This window comes from Sphaerodactylus townsendi, linkage group LG14, assembly GCF_021028975.2.
Source record: "Sphaerodactylus townsendi isolate TG3544 linkage group LG14, MPM_Stown_v2.3, whole genome shotgun sequence".
In the NCBI taxonomy this organism is placed as follows: Eukaryota; Metazoa; Chordata; class Lepidosauria; order Squamata; family Sphaerodactylidae; genus Sphaerodactylus; species Sphaerodactylus townsendi.
Window position 1 is genome coordinate 8,695,277 of NC_059438.1, and position 15,798 is coordinate 8,711,074.

The 15,798-nt window shown below is 47.6% G+C and overlaps 1 protein-coding gene across 1 annotated transcript; it reads right to left on the reverse strand.

Annotated features, from left to right (window-relative positions):
* Positions 1–1,621: 1,621 nt before the first annotated feature.
* LDHD (lactate dehydrogenase D) lies at positions 1,622–14,509 on the reverse strand. The gene is made up of 11 exons (XM_048515738.1): positions 14,421–14,509; positions 12,012–12,124; positions 10,879–11,020; positions 9,992–10,133; positions 8,524–8,683; positions 5,924–6,123; positions 5,109–5,237; positions 4,875–5,002; positions 4,286–4,376; positions 3,324–3,435; positions 1,622–1,933 (listed from the first exon to the last, which is right to left on the reverse strand). The coding sequence occupies exons 1-11, from the start codon at positions 14,478–14,480 to the stop codon at positions 1,768–1,770; spliced, it is 1,443 nt and encodes a 480-aa protein (XP_048371695.1). The 5' UTR covers positions 14,481–14,509; the 3' UTR covers positions 1,622–1,767.
* Between the last annotated feature and the right edge of the window lie 1,289 nt (positions 14,510–15,798).

Here is a 15,798-nt window from a genome sequence, read left to right on the forward strand (position 1 = left end):
TGTGCCGCTTTCGGAGCCAGCAAGGCTGCAGGAAGGTTGCCTCGGAGTAAGCAAGATTGTAGAAGGCTCCAGCGAAGCAGTGTGACATCAGGGGAGACTGCCCCGTGTGCCTGTTCCCCTTATCTTAAAAAAGGTCCAGTGACAGCGAGGGGAGAATGTCTGCTGTGAGGAGAGGCAAAGATAATAGGACTGGTTTGTGCAGGTCTTGCAGAAGCACAGACTGGGCGACGGGAGTTTGCAAAGCCGGTATCAACTCTGTGTTTCCCTTCTTCCCCCCGATCCTTTGTATTGGGGCCTACACCGGACCCTACCTGCAGTTTCTCTATGGCCATCTAAGTTTTGGCTTTGCATGTGGCTGTCCTAAGTTGCTGCATTGGGCTGGCACAGCGTAGTATGGCCTAGGATAGTGGTAGCCCAGGCTGCCCTGTTTGTGCCAGGTTGTGGAAGCTGAGGCGGGTTATCCTCGGTTCTTATTTGGATGGGAGACCACCGAGGAAGTCCAGGGATGCTATGCAGAGGCAGGCGATGAGCAAACCACCTTGCTTTACCTCTTGTCTCAAAAACACTATTCTGTGTCACCTTAAGTTGGCGTGATTTGGCAATACTTTCTACCACCAGAATGCGTAGAATAGTGTCAACTGTAGCTTTACCCATAGCATGATTTTTAAAAAATCTGGATGCTTGAAGACCACCCTTTCCCTTTTGTTTTTTTTCCTCATTTTTTATAACAAACCTTTTAACGAATACATTTTTTGGCTTCACTTAGTACAATCTGTTCTCTGGGATATTACCTTTAATCTCTTCCCCATGTGCTAGACAGCATGAGTTCTACCAGGTGGGTGCCACATTATTTGTTCATTGTTCTAGTACTGGAAGAGGGCCCTCCAGGTGGGACAGTCTAGATCAGGGGTGTCCAATTCTGGCCCTCCAGATGCTCATGGACTACAATTCCCATCAGCCCCTGTCAGCGTGGCGACATGGGAATAGTAGCCCATGAACAACTGGAGGGCCACAGTTGGACACCCCTGGTTTAGATGTTCTCAGGAAATCCTCAGTAGTTGCCAGGATAAACCCTTGGTCTAAAGAAGTCTCCCAGCAAAGAAATGCACCATTTCTCCCTTTTTACTATAAAGAAGCAATCCCTACCAGAAAAAACAGTGTTCCATGGGCCATTTCAGGTCAGGTAAACGGTGTGTGAATGGGGAGATTTAAGCCTCTTTCCACCCAATTTAGGGTCATCTCCAGAGGAAAATGTAATATGCACTTAGGTGCCTGCAGCTACAAAAGCTACACCAAGATGCTACTCCTGTGCCTTAATAGCAGATATATAACACAAGAGCTTTAAAGACACCCCCCACCCCACCCCCAAAAACCTTCTTAGTTCCAGCTGCCAATACAGATTTCCGGATCGAAAGCTGCTAGCTGAGTCCTGGCAGTTAATTCTCGAGTCAGTGGGAGGCCTATGCTATTAAAGGTCATGCCTCTTAAAGTGGTTTAAGGGTAGGAACTGGGGGGGAATCTGGCAGGTGCACTCCACTGGGACAGCTGGCCATAAAGTACTTGAGTCCCCCTCTTCCTGTGAGAACTACATGGATGACAATTTTTTGGGAGAAGGAAAAGGTAAGGAAGCCAAGAAGATTTAATTTTGTAGTGCAGACACAACACAAGGTACAAGCCACTCGATTTGTCCTCGAGCAAGGGAGTACATGTGGTTAATGGCACACGTTTTGGTATGAGAACAAAGACAGCCAGTCTGAGCCAGAAGTGTCACAAGACCTTTCCAGGGTTCATGAGGTTCTTAGGGTCTAGTGTGGCCTTGATTTGTCGCATGGTGGACAAAGCCACCTCACCAACCTCCTCCTGTAAGAGCTGCCGCTTGCCCAGGCCCACACCATGCTCCCCTGTGCAGGTGCCGTCCATGGCCAACGCCCGTCTGGGGAGTAGAGAAGCAAAATGTAAATGCCCTGCTGATTCAGAGCAAGGGTCCAATAAGGAGAAATTGAGCGCGTCCCTAGGCGGATTGAGGCATGTGAGAAGAAGAAGAAGAGTTTGGATTTATATCCCCCCTTTCTCCTGTAGGAGACTCAAAGGGGCTTACAATCTCTTTTCCCTTCTCCACCCTCCACAACAAACACCTTGTGAGGTAGGTAGGGCTGAGAGAGCTCAGAAGAACTGTGACTAGCCCAAGGTCACCCAGCTGGCGTGTGCGGGAGCGCACAGGCTAATCTGAATTCCCTAGATAAGCTTCCACAGCTCAGGCGGCAGAGCGGGGAATCAAACCCGGTTCCTCCAGATATAGAGTACACATGCTCTTAATCACTACGCCATTGCTGCTCCTTCCAGTATGAGTTCCTACCCCAAGCGTGATCACGATCAGGTACGCAGCACTGGCTCTGAGCATGGATATTTGGTTTAGCCATTCTTGAACAGCGTTTCTTAAAAAAAAAACCCACGATAATTGCTGTAGTGCTGTAGCCATTACAGTTATACCTTCTACATTGCGACTTTCCCCGTCATGGTTTTGATATATCACAAGTCAGTGTGTGAAATTAAATGGGAATTTTGGGGGAGCTTTGCGGAAGCCGCAGATGGCACACAAAGGCCAGCAGGCGACACAAAAAAAAGTTTAGAAACTCAGAAATTCATAAAATATATGTATAGTCTTGTATAATATCAACAGATTTTATCTTTTAATACCATAAATACACATAACTTCTTTTTTAAAGTTAATTTAAAAATCAGACGACTTCTCTGGTACCAAGTGAGGGCCAAATGTTTTTACAAGGATTTTCAGATTGTAGGGGCGTGCTGTGCCCCTAGTCCTAGCAATGTAGAAGGGATAACTGTAGTGATTTTTTAAAGCCCTCTAGTGGTGCTGTGAGGGAAAGGGGAGTGGTGCTAAAGGGGATTAAAATGTCAACTTTTCCATTCAGATGGGAGTGCTTTCAGAAAAAAAAGGATAGCTAAGTTAAGTTCAAGAGACAGCATACCAGGGTCAGAAAAACCTGCAAAGTGGAAAATTAGAGAATGATAGTGTGTGTATGCTCCAAGGGAAAAAGAGACAACTCTCCAGTTTGGAAAACAAAGAAAAATGTGGAAGCAGCTTTAGTAATCCCAATACTACCCCTAAAGGCCAGCAGCCCTCCAATATCACCACCTCTACTGAACTAAAGGCCAGCAATCTCCTGTCCCATACATCCTTGATAGCAGAAAGCTGAGAGCTCTGTCTCCCTAGGAAGCAAGGGCCCTTTTGTAGTTCACTTTTGCCAGACAAGTGGGAAAGGTGTAGCCCCTCCTGCCCCTGGGATGCGGTCGCACCCTACCTGGCCAGCCGCACAGCAAATTCCTTCACTCGCCCGCTTTCCTCTGGATCTTCGGGATCAAATATCAGGAGGCAGTGGAAGTTGCCGTCCCCAACATGGCCAACAATGGGGCCTGGAAGCACAAGGCCATAACAAACTTACATTTGAGCATTAGTCCCTCACAGGCCTTCGAAATCACTTTATATTGAACAAAGGAAGAAGGACTATTATACCAAGTATGAACCCTTCCTACTACTTAAGTAGCATGATGAAGACATAACCCAATAACATCATGCAAATATTTTGGTCTAAAGTTGATTGCCCTCCTCCCTTTCCTCCTGGAACCTCAGACAGATGTGTACAGAAAACCACACCCCTCAAAGCATGAGAACGAGAGCCATCCCGACTTGGGCAGGGCTGGTTGCAAGGGCTTCTTTCAGTTTAGCTCTGCTGCAGAATCTCTTTGGTGTGCAGGAACAGAGACTACAAAGAAAGGACTGATCTGGGTATTTTCCAGCCTTCTCACCTGGAGTATTGCTGATCAACAACATGGTTTGTTTTTCAAGAAAGGGGAGAGTCAGGTGAACGTGTTCAAGATGATGGTCAAAGGACAGATGGAAACCCAATTTGGAATCTATGATCCTTTGGCTTGTTTTCTGGAGCTGGCAGGTCACCCTTGCCCTAGCTCCCCCTTTCAATAAACAAGTTAACACCTGCATATTATTGGACAGTGAGAATCAGCTGTGCATTTTCTGAATTGGCCAAATCTTCCTTCCTGCCTCTTGAGGTACAAGTTCAACCTAGAATCATACAGATGGGAGAGACCCCAAGGGCCATCAAGTCCAACCCCCTGCAATGCAGGAACACACAAAGCACTCCTGTCCGACGGCCATCCAGCCTCTCTTTAAAAACCTCCAAAGAAGGAGACTCAACATCTCAGGGAACTTCCTCTCTCCCCACTTCCGCTGACAGAGGCTGCCTACCTGTGAGCCTGGAGGCCAGGAGGTCTTGCTTGGTTTCCACCAGAATAGCAGGAAGGTGAGAGATGGGAACACAAACATCAGTGGAGTAACCCTGGGATGGGAGGAGAAAAAGAGGAAAGAGATTGAGGAACACCTCATCCTGCCATGACAGGAAACCACCAGGTTTTTGCCCTATGCATATATGTGTGTGTAAAGTGCCATCAAATCACAACTGACTTATGGCAACCCAGTAAGGCAAGAGATGTTCACAGGTGGTTTGCCAATGCCTTTCTCTGCACAGTGACTCTGGTAGACCTTGAGGATCTCCTCTCCAAGTGCTAACCAGACCAAGGGGTAGGGAGGCCAGCGAAGATGTAGCCATCACTACCTCAACTCTAGGCCTGGGGAGATACCTCAGCATTACAGGCCTGCATTATTGAGCCAGATCCTGCAAGGCCTGGGTCTCACTCAATGGAGTTCCATCAGGCCGGGCCAAAGCTGAAAAGGCTCTGGCTTTCGTTGAGGACCGGCAGATGGCTCTGGATCAGGGACCACCCGTTGTTTCTTGTTGAGAATAATGCCCTGTGGGTATGACCTCACTCTCTCTCACCTTCTTGCCAGGACGAAGGGCCAGCGCTGCATACCAGGCGTTATGCCGTGCATTCCACAGCTGGTTCCGGGCTTCCTGCTCCCGGGCCCACAAAAACTCTGAGCCACCATTCAGCTGTGCGATCTCTCCTGCAGAGGAACCCTTATGTCACAGCCGTGCTGCTGCCTGATTGGCTTCCGCAGGCACGTTTCCTGCCTCGTCGGGGACCCTGCGCCCCTTCTCCACTGAGCCTACCTGTGGCCTGCACCTGCTCTTCCACACTTTGTTCGCTGCCATGAAACTCCAGGAAGAGGGTGGGTAATTCTGGGTAGCTCAGGCCACTGTAGCGGTTGCAGGCAATCATCATGATATCATCTAGGAATTCTGGAGCAGTGGGAAAAAGAAGAGGGAGGGCTATCACTTTTCCTCCCCATAAATAAGTATTCTGGGTTCTCCTCTTCCTGTTACATGACTGTGGTATCCCAAGCTGCCACCTGGAGGTTAATGATGGCTGGGTCTGATATCTAGAAGAAGAAGAAGAGTTGGATTTATATTCCCCCTTTCTCTCCTATAGGAGACTCAAAGGGGCTTACAAACTCTTCACCCTTCTCCCCTCACAACAAACACCTTGTGAGGTAGGCTGAGAGAGCTCCGAAGAACTATGACTAGCCCAAGGTCACCCAGCTGGCGTGTGTTGGAGTGTACAGGCTAATCTGAATTCCCCAGATAAGCCTCCACAGCTTAAGCAGCAGAGCAGGGAATCAAACCTGGTTCCTCCAGATTAAAGCACACCTGCTCTTAACCACTATGCCACTACTAGAGAGGATGATGGTTGCTGCCAAATGGTACTAATTTAGGTTGGTTGGCTCAGAGCCCCAAAGCCTAAAGCTCAGAGTTCAGCACGCCAAAAAACAGCCTGATCCAAGGCCCCTTGGCTGAACTGCTGCCCAACAGTGAGGCAAAAGGGAAGCATGGATAAACAGATTTATTGGTTTGCTGAGTATGCAATTGGTCCCGCTCTTTCTTTGCTCTACCCTGCCCAGTTCACCTAGACAGCCCCCAGGTCTTACCAATGCGGGCAACAGGAACCCCAGCTTGCAGGACTTGCACGGTGCTGTCCACGGCTGCTTGCACACTAGGAAAGGCACAGGTGGCTGCCACTGTGGCCTCAGGGATGCCGTGGAGGCGCAGAGTGGCTTGGGTGATCAGACCCAAAGTCCCCTCTGAGCCTACAAAGAGGCCTGTGAGCTGGTAACCAGCAGCACTCTTCCTGAAAGAGAGAGACATGCATTTCAGAGAAACATAATAAAGTTGGAAGGGACCAGAAAGGTCATCAAGTTCAACTCTCTGCTCAATGCAGAATCAGCCTAGAGCCGTGGTGGTGAACCTTTGGCACTCCAGATGTTATGGACTACAATTCCCATCAGCCCCTGACAGCATGGCCAATTGGCCAAGCTGGCAGGGGCTGGTGGGAATTGTAGTCCATAACATCTGGAGTGCCAAAGGTTCGCCACCACTGGCCTAGAGCATCCCAGACAAGTGTTGATCCAGTTGCTGCTTGAAAACTACCACTGAGGGGAGCTCACCATTGCCCTAGGTAGCTGATTCCACTGTTGCACAACTCTTACAGTAATGTATTGTCTTACAGTAATCCCCCCCGCCCCCCCAAAAAAATCCAGTCGGCACTGTAGGGCAGTCTAGTCCCTTCTGCACATGCAGAATAATGCACTTTCAATCCACTTTCAATGCACTTCGTAGCTGTGCAGAATAGCAAAATCCACTTGCAAACAATTGTGAAAAGTGGATTAGTGCATTATTCTGCATGTGCGGAAGGGGCCTCTGTCTTCCAGGGAAGGTGGAAAAGTCATTGCTGATTTTTCATAGTTTGAAAATCACTCCAATCAGGACAGATGCACACAACACAAAATCCTTGTGTTCCCCCATGCAACCTTAAATCCTAGCCACTGGGGCTAACAACCACTGATGGAATCTTCTTTACGTAACTGTCTAATCCCCCTTTAAAGCCACCCGTGGTTGTGACCATCACTGCATCCCTCTGGCAGCAAATTTCGCATTTAAATCACTCATTGAGTAAAGAAGCATTTCTTTTTCTGCCCCCTGAATCACCCGTCAATTTTACTAGATATTATTCTGTAATTTGTTTTTTTAATCAACCTCTTATTTTATACCTTATGTTGTGAAGGCCTATGACTACACAATAAAATTCTTACTGGATGCCCCCAAATTCTCTCTTGTTTCTCCTCGTCAGAGGCCTTTCTCCACACAAATAGAAAAGCCACAGTCTCTGAGAGCCAGCATGGTGTAGTGGTTAAGAGCAGGTGGATTCTTATCTGGAGAACCGGGTTTGATTCCCCACTCCTCCACCTGAGTGGAAGAGGTGTATCTGGTGAACCAGATGTGTTTCCACACTCCTACATTCCTGCTGGGTAACCTTGGGCTAGTCACAGTTCTTTGGGACTCTCTCAGCCCCACCTGCCTCACAAGGTGTCTGTTGTGGGGAGAGGAAGGGAAAGGAGCTTGTAAGTCACCTTGAGTCTCCTTACAGGAGAGAAAGGTGGGGTATAAATCCAAACTCTTCTTCTTCTTGAGTCTCCTTACAGGAGAGAAAGGTGGGGTATAAATCCAAACTCTTCTTCTTCTTGAGTCTCCTTACAGGAGAGAAAGGTGGGATATAAATCCAAACTCTTCTTCTTCTTGAGTCTCCTTACAGGAGAGAAAGGTGGGGTATAAATCCAAACTCTTCTTCTTCTTGAGTCTCCTTACAGGAGAGAAAGGTGGGGTATAAATCCAAACTCTTCTTCTTCTTGAGTCTCCTTACAGGAGAGAAAGGTGGGATATAAATCCAAACTCTTCTTCTTCTTGAGTCTCCTTACAGGAGAGAAAGGTGGGGTATAAATCCAAACTCTTCTTCTTCTTGAGTCTCCTTACAGGAGAGAAAGGTGGGGTATAAATCCAAACTCTTCTTCTTCTTGAGTCTCCTTACAGGAGAGAAAGGTGGGATATAAATCCAAACTCTTCTTCTTCTTGAGTCTCCTTACAGGAGAGAAAGGTGGGAGTATAAATCCAAACTCTTCTTCTTCTTGAGTCTCCTTACAGGAGAGAAAGGTGGGATATAAATCCAAACTCTTCTTCTTCTTGGAGTCTCCTTACAGGAGAGAAAGGTGGGGTATAAATCCAAACTCTTCTTCTTCTTGAGTCTCCTTACAGGAGAGAAAGGTGGGGTATAAATCCAAACTCTTCTTCTTCTTGAGTCTCCTTACAGGAGAGAAAGGTGGGGTATAAATCCAAACTCTTCTTCTTCTTGAGTCTCCTTACAGGAGAGAAAGGTGGGGTATAAATCCAAACTCTTCTCCTCATAGGAAAGGTACCCAAACTCCTCAATCATCTTGGCTGCCACCTTCTGCAATTTTTTTCCAGCTCTGCAGTGTCTTATTTTCAAAATGGCTGTGGCCACCCTTTCAAATCGACAGATGCAACGTGAATCAGAGCATGTAATAAGTATGCATCCAAAAAAAAAAAAAAAGCAACGGAAATCAGGTAAGTCACATCTATCAACACTTCCAGCCTGGAGTGGCATGTGCCAGATATCCAAAGCACAGACTTAAGGAAAGGTGTGACATCACTTCCAGAGAGAAGCTCTGTGACATACCTGGGCCTCCGGTTCCGCCCAGCTGTATGAAGCACCCTTCCGTCCGGAAGCACCACCTGCAGGTTCAGCACATTGTGGCGCATGGTGCCATAGCGCACAGCATTGGTGCCAGATGCACCAGTGGCTGCCATGCCACAGAGAGAGGCGTCAGCCCCGGGGTCTGGGGAGGAAAAGGAGCTTACTCAGACAGCAACAAAAGCCCCCACCTGACCCTCATTCCTTCACCACAGTCAAGTGACGAGCAGAAATGTCTCATGTCTGGCTGACAGCTTCCAGGACAGAGCCTGTAACCCCAAAACTCATGCAGAGGAGGATTATAACAGCATAAGGACAACTCTGCTGGGTAGGGCCCGTAGGTGAGCATCCTGTTTCAGTCAGTGGCTGACCAGTCACCACATAGAGTCAACAAACCGCGCACAGAGGACAGGCTTTCCCCTGATGTTGCTGACTTGCACCAGTATTCAGGGGCCTCTGAATACAGCGGTTCCCTTTAGGTGCAAACTACAGAGAGCAACCAAGGCCACTTTTCTAAAAGAAGCCAGAAAACGCCTGGACAAGGGAGGATAACCCATCTGAATGAATCATGCCAAACCGACTGGAGGGGTCAGAGCATGATTTTTGCCAGCATGTTCCTTTATTCTTGGGGCACCACAGTACAGCTTGCTGACCAAGCAGGTATACTCGGGGCCTATTTAAGTGTGTTCAACTCACAGCCAACTTACGGCCATTCCAGTAAGGGGCTTTCAAGGCATGTGAGAAGTACAGTAATTTGCAATTGCCTTCCTCAGCAGAGCCCTCCTTGGAGTTCTCCCATGCAAGTACCAACCCTGCCGAGCTCCCGAGATCTGACAAGATCAGGATAAATCATGCCGCCTTCCTCCTGGGGTAGAGTACAAACTGTGAATGTAGCACAGTCTGCTAAGAATGAAGATCTTGCCCATAAAATATTGGTTTGTGCACCACTCTTAGGGAAAGCAATATAAACTGCAATGTCAGTTACCATGGAAAAAATAAATGCCAAACTGTTTCAGAAGGGAGACTTAAATAAGCCCTCTCCATTAGTCAGAGCTATCATCCTCTGACAGAGCTTTTTCTGTGTCAAATTTGTCGGTCGTATATGATGCAAAGGATTCTGGGATGCATTCTTGGGTGCATGCACAGTTCACACAGGGGCAACGCCAGGCATGAACCGAGACAGCATCCTCAAAACGTACTCAAGAATTCCTTGCCATTGCAGATTGACTAAAGCACAGGTGTCAAACTCGCAACCCTCCAGATGTTATGGACTACAGTTCCCATCATCCCCTGTTGGCAGGGTATGATGGGAACTGTAGTCCATAACATCTGGAGGGGCACGAGTTTGACACCTATGGTAAAGCAACAGTCACTTCGCCTGTTCCAAGACCGATCTAGTGAAGCACCAGATTTCACTGCCCTCCCCACACAACTATCTTCAAGTCAGCCATACCCACAGGAAACCAGAGGCCACTGTCTCGCAGGAAGCTGTTCAGGGCTTTCCGGGTCACCCCTGGCTCAACGGCAACGGTGAAGTCTTCCGTGTTCAATGCAGAGATGCGATCCATTCGGGTAAGATTAAAGCACACACCACCCTGTCCCATTGGAAGGGGTAAAATGAAGCATTAGCAATAACAAAAAAAGTTAACATGAGGGAAGATCAGGTACGCACATGTGGTCCCTTTCTATCATCCAAAGTGTTCCTAATTCATCTCTCTGTCACTTCTGTTCGTGCATCTCCTGATACAAAGGTCTGTTCCTGCATCTCCTGATACAGCAAGTCTCTCAAGAGTGCAGGCTGTAGTTAAAAATGGTTCTGGACCTAGGAGCCAAAACACCAGTACAGGCTGAGCTTGGTCCTTTCAGTTTACTGCAGGAGAACAACAGCTCCTTCTGGTACCAAAATAATAAATGCTGGGGCTAACACCCATCAAAAAGCCTCACCATCACACCTGGAGTGCTGCCCCTCAAGAACCAAGTTCCCTTCCGCACATGCAGAATAATGCACTTTCAACCCACTTTCAAGCTGGGTTTTACTGTGCGGAATAGCAAAATCCACTTGCAAACAATTGTGAAAGTAGATTGAAAGTGCATTATTCTGCATGAGCGGAAGGGGTCCAAATATGCAGAATCTGTTTGTGGCCTCTCACTGGTGACAGCTGTTTCCATGTCTTGACATATTCCAGAGCTCAGATTCAGCACTGCGAATGGACTTGGGGGCTGAGCGCCACTTAAATTAAGACCCTGGACTGGTTTCACTCAGCACTCTTTCAGACCTTCTTGGCTCCAGTCTCCCATCCCTATTAGCCGTCACAGACCAGCCTTCTGCCCCCGTCTTACCTGCACAGCACTCACTCCACCCTCCAGGCCTGTTCCTGTGCCAAAGGGGATGATGGGAACTCCTCTGCTATAACAGGCCGTGGCAAGCAAGCTAGCCTGTTCCACATTCTGGGGCCAGACCACGGCGTCTGGTGGGCGGCACCTAAGACATGGCGAAGGGACAGGACAAGACATAATCATCTCAGAAGCAAGAGAAATAACTGACTAGGCGCAGGGGTGGGCAACTATGGCCCTCCAGATGTTCATGGACTACAATTCCCATCCGCCCCTGCCAGAATAGCCAATTGGCCATGCTGGCAGGGGCTGATGGGAACTGTAGTCCACAAACATCTGGAGGGCCATAGTTGCCCACCCCTGGACTAGGGGGTGGGGGAGTATCTGGGGCAGGATTGGATACAGAGGGGAACATGTTTATTTTGCTGCAATCACATATGAAACAGGGACATGTGCATATATATCCAATTTTAACAGTAAAGGGGCATACAGGGAGGGTCCTGAATTTCCTTTCCTTTCCTGACTTACTTCTCTCACAAGCCACACTGCATTTTTCTCCCATCTCAACTTATTCAGAGAGAAAGTGCGGCAAAACAGTTACAGCAGGGGTCCCCAATGCACCAGCTGTGGTCACCATGAGCCCGCTAAGTGTTTTTAGACCAAGGCTAGGTGGCAGAGGCGTAGCAAGGAGGAAAAGCGCCTGGTGCATTGGTGCGTCCTCCGACCCCACCCTGGAATGCCCCCACCACTCACCCGCCACGCCCCACAGGGGCACACACCTGTGCATTGCCCCCACCCCGTCCCCTTGGAGCTACGCCTCTGCTAGGTGGGACTTTTGCCCAACAAGATACCTGACTGGCCATTGGAGATCTGATTGGCAGTGAATGTTTCTAAAATCATTTCAGTGGCAGCTGCTACCACAACGTTGTTTTCATTCTCTCTTTCCCAATATATTTTTTTTAATTACCCTTCTTCTGCACTTGGGCTTCCTCTGTGTGTCTGTGGCTCTGCCTGCCGTGGCGGTTGCACCCACCACCCTCTTTCAGAATTCTAAAACGGCTGATATCTTTTCTTTGCGAAAACCCAGAAAGGGGAGTAGAAACAATGAACCCGTCCTCCAAAATTCCCCTCTGACGTACCTGTGCATGGATTCATCACGGCCATGCTGTTCACGGACAGCTGTGGCTGTGGACACATTGGCACTCCCTGCCACCGCTCTCAGAGCGTCAAGAAAATCCTCCGTCAGCCAGTCCTGTGGCAAGAGTATAAGGTGAAGAATGGATGAAAGAATATGGGAAGGAGGTCGTGCAACTGAGAGAAAACAGCCGGGACTGTGCAGGGGGCATGGTAATCTCTGCACAAAAATCACACCCCCGTTGGCTTCCAGAAGACACGGCATCTCGTTCTGTCTGAGCTTTTCTTAGCACCTGGCTGTATTCACTGAAAGGGACAAATGACTGGCTAAAGAGTGTTGTTTTTGTTCTGAGGACCTTCAATTTGACAGGTGGGCTAGCTTGGGTCTAGGACCGTGGTGGCGAACCTTTGGCACTCCAGATGTTATGGACTACAATTCCCATCAGCCCCTGCCAGCATGGCCAATTGGTATGCATGTACTGAGAGTGTCAGGCTAGGGCCGTGGTGGCGAACCTTTGGCACTCCAGATGTTATGGACTACAATTCCCACCAGCCAATTGGCCATGCTGGCAGGGGCTGATGGGGATTGTGGTCCATAGCATCTGGAGTGCCAAAGGTTCGCCTCCACTGGTCTAGGATCAGTGACTGAAAGTGTGACGTTTCAGCAGAAGAGACTGCCTCTTTACCCTCCTCTTTCTATTTTCCTCCTTTTGTTTTGTTCTGTTTTAAGTTGTCTTTACTGCTCTGAAGTAAAAAAAAATACTTTGAGCACTGAGGGGCTTCCGAAAAAAAAATCTCTACCAAGAAAGAAAGAGAAGCTGTTTTGGAACATTATTATAAGTAGAAGTTGGTAAAGTAATTTATTAAGCTACTCTTTTCTATTTTGAACGTAATTGATTTTTTTTTAGTTTTATAAGCTATTAGCACAGATCTTATTCTTCTTACTGTATTCTGCCCTTTCCCCCTTTTTATTTTCTGTATTATTCCTTTTTATATATGGATTAAAAAATTATATGCTTCATATCATATACTCTGCCTGTTCACTGAGTACTCAGCCAAGTAAAAATCTGTCCCAGTGACATTTGCTTGTCACCCTCTGGCACAAGACTGCCTGGAAATTGGATCACACAAGTAAATCGCAGAACAACACATGCCCCAACAATAAAAAATAATTAGCAGTCATTACCTAAATGTGAAAATGGGGTTTCCATAATTGTTGAGAAGTATCTATTCTGGTGTTCAACAAAATCTGGATGTTACTAACTTGGCTAGGAGCATTCCTCTTTTCCTTAGCTAACGGTTGAAAGGTCCGCAGTTATCTGGAGGATGAAATGTCCACCCTGCCCAGCAGCAAAGCAGATACTTTGCATGTGTCCACACTTTCCATACATCAGCTGTGGCTCAGTGGTTTGCATGCCCAATTAAAGGACAAAGAATGGGATTAGATTGACTGACTTATCAACAATCCAACCCTGAAGAAGGCACATGTACAAATATTCTTTTCAACAATAGGAGTCTATCACACCAGAACAAGGGACTGTGCCCTTCCCCACCTATTTACTCCAAATTTTATCAATCCCTATTCTGCAATCCAATTTAGCAGTCCTCATTTAGGAAATAAGGAATAAATTATGTGTAAAAATGCAAAGGATCAGTCTTCAGAACCTGGCCAGGTGCTGTTGGTCCATAATTTTTTTTAAAAAAAATCCCATGTCTACAGCATTCTCTCTGCTCTACCAGGGCTGCATAATAAAATCAAAGAAGTGAAGTTTATTCATTTAGAAATGTATTACCCCTTTCTCCTCAGTGGGAACCCAAACATTGTTCTCCTGTCCATCACTTTACCTTCACAACACTCCTATGAGGTAGGCTAGGCTGAAAGTGACTGGTCTAAGATAGCTTTACTGGGACAGTGGGGATTCAAACTTCCAGATTCCAGCCTGAGACTGGAACTGCTCTGGGTGATCCCCTACTAATCACAACAATCCAGAGGATCACGGGAATCTCTCTTGGTCCACATGGTTCTTGAATTTGTGCCCTACACAGATTGGCATGACTGTTTCTGGCAGCCAGGTCTGAGGCTCCCACAGCTGGGGTGGTTTTTGCTACCTGGCTAGAGCGTTGCAAGAGACAAGTACCCTACAGGATCACACCAAAAACTTCCCCCCAAGCCAGTCCCCTGCTAGTGACTAAACACAAGCCCACAAGCATGCCAACATGGGTCCTCATTGTTTGCCCCACTGCAAGGGCTAATATTCACAGGTACACTGTGCCGGAACCAGGAGGTTCCACCCAGCCACAAGGTCCAACCCTCAGCGATCTGCGCACAGGACCCACGCCGCGGCTCTGCCAACGGGGTTTTGCACGCCGCATGCCCAATCCACCACCTTGCCTGCTTCCCCCGCCGCCTCTACCTTCGCGGCTCCTTGCGAGTAAGGCCTCGCCGCTAAGCCCAGCGTCCTCCGCAAAGCCATGGCTGCACGCGGGCAAAGGGCACCGGAGGGCGGCGAGACAAGCGATCCGCCTCCCTCCCTCCTTCCTTGGCGAGACGCCGGTGTCGTTTAAGGTGGACCAGCACGGGTTAGGGAGAGAACCGGAGACCGGGAATGCACAGCTGCGTGCGCAGTGCCTGGTTCGAGTCCCTGCCTGCTGGTTGCGCTCTGCACGTGCTCAGGTGGTTGATGAATTAATCTGGAGTTCCAGGGTAAGCACTTGTAATTTAACAATACATATCAGATGGAGAAAATTGCTAGAGACAATTTGCTCATTACACGAAGTGCAGGAGTTTTAGTTTTTACCGCTTTGGGGAGGGGGAGCAGAGCATCACGATAGCTTCTTCCCCCATCTCGCTTCCCAGTCCTGCATTGGCTGGGGGTTCATGGTTGGACTTTCCAAACCCTTAGCAAATTATGTATAAGGATAGTGAACTGTACAGATGAAGTCAGAAGAGCCCTTCTGGGTCAGACCAGTAGTCCATCTTGTATCCTGTTTCAGTAGCTAGCCAGTTGACTTGGAAGCCCAACAGACAAGGGAGGCCCTGAGACCAAGACCTTGCCTTCTAGTACTTTGATTTAGATATTTACTGCCTCTGACTATGGAAGTTCTCTTGTAATCACAAAGTGTGATGGTCTTATCTGTAAAATATAAATTGCAAGAATATGTGGCTTCAGTTTGCCTTGGGGCTGTGTAGATAAGCAATGAGGTTTAGCCCTGTAACCCCAGTTTTGCTAATGAATCCAGTTTAATGCCTTGTTGCCAGCATTTTAAAGGGGGGAAAGACATGCTTTAAAGACCACTTCATATATTTCTTTAAAATGATAATAGGTGAGTGGGTGAGCTGCTGTCGATTATTGAAACTGAGTGGATGTCGAAGGGTTAAACTTGTTTTTCTTTTATGCAGCCATGAGGCTACATTAAACCCGTGGTTTGCATTTTATGAAGGGACTGGGATGCTGTGATCTTCCTCCGAGACCTTGGAATGTGTGCAGAGTTAGGCATATGCATTAGTGTCCTGATTTTAATATGCTTGAGCACTCCTGACTCTGCTCAGGATTCAATTACAAAAGGACTTAGCGAGACTAGTAGTAAAAAATAGTATATGAAGATTTTTATACACTCAGATTATTGGGACCCAATTTATTTAAAATAGATAGTAGCATTGGCTTTGTAGAATGGATTGTTTCATCCATAAAGGTCACTGGTGTTTCATTTACAGAAATTAGTGACTCCTGCTAGCTGGGGATCTCATGTGTTTGAGAGGAGTAGTAGTAGTAGTAGTAGTAGTAGTAGTAG

Bases quoted from the DNA above. Each gene is read 5' to 3' on its own strand.
- LDHD (XM_048515738.1), bottom strand. From the start codon at position 14,480: ATGGCTTTGCGGAGGACGCTGGGCTTAGCGGCGAGGCCTTACTCGCAA. The intron at 11,021-12,011 runs GTACGTCAGAGG...GCCATGTCTTAG, and splicing joins CGTGATGAATCCATGCACAG to GTGCCGCCCACCAGACGCCG. The intron at 5,238-5,923 runs GTAAGACCTGGG...CCACTGCTCCAG, and splicing joins GGTTCCTGTTGCCCGCATTG to AATTCCTAGATGATATCATG.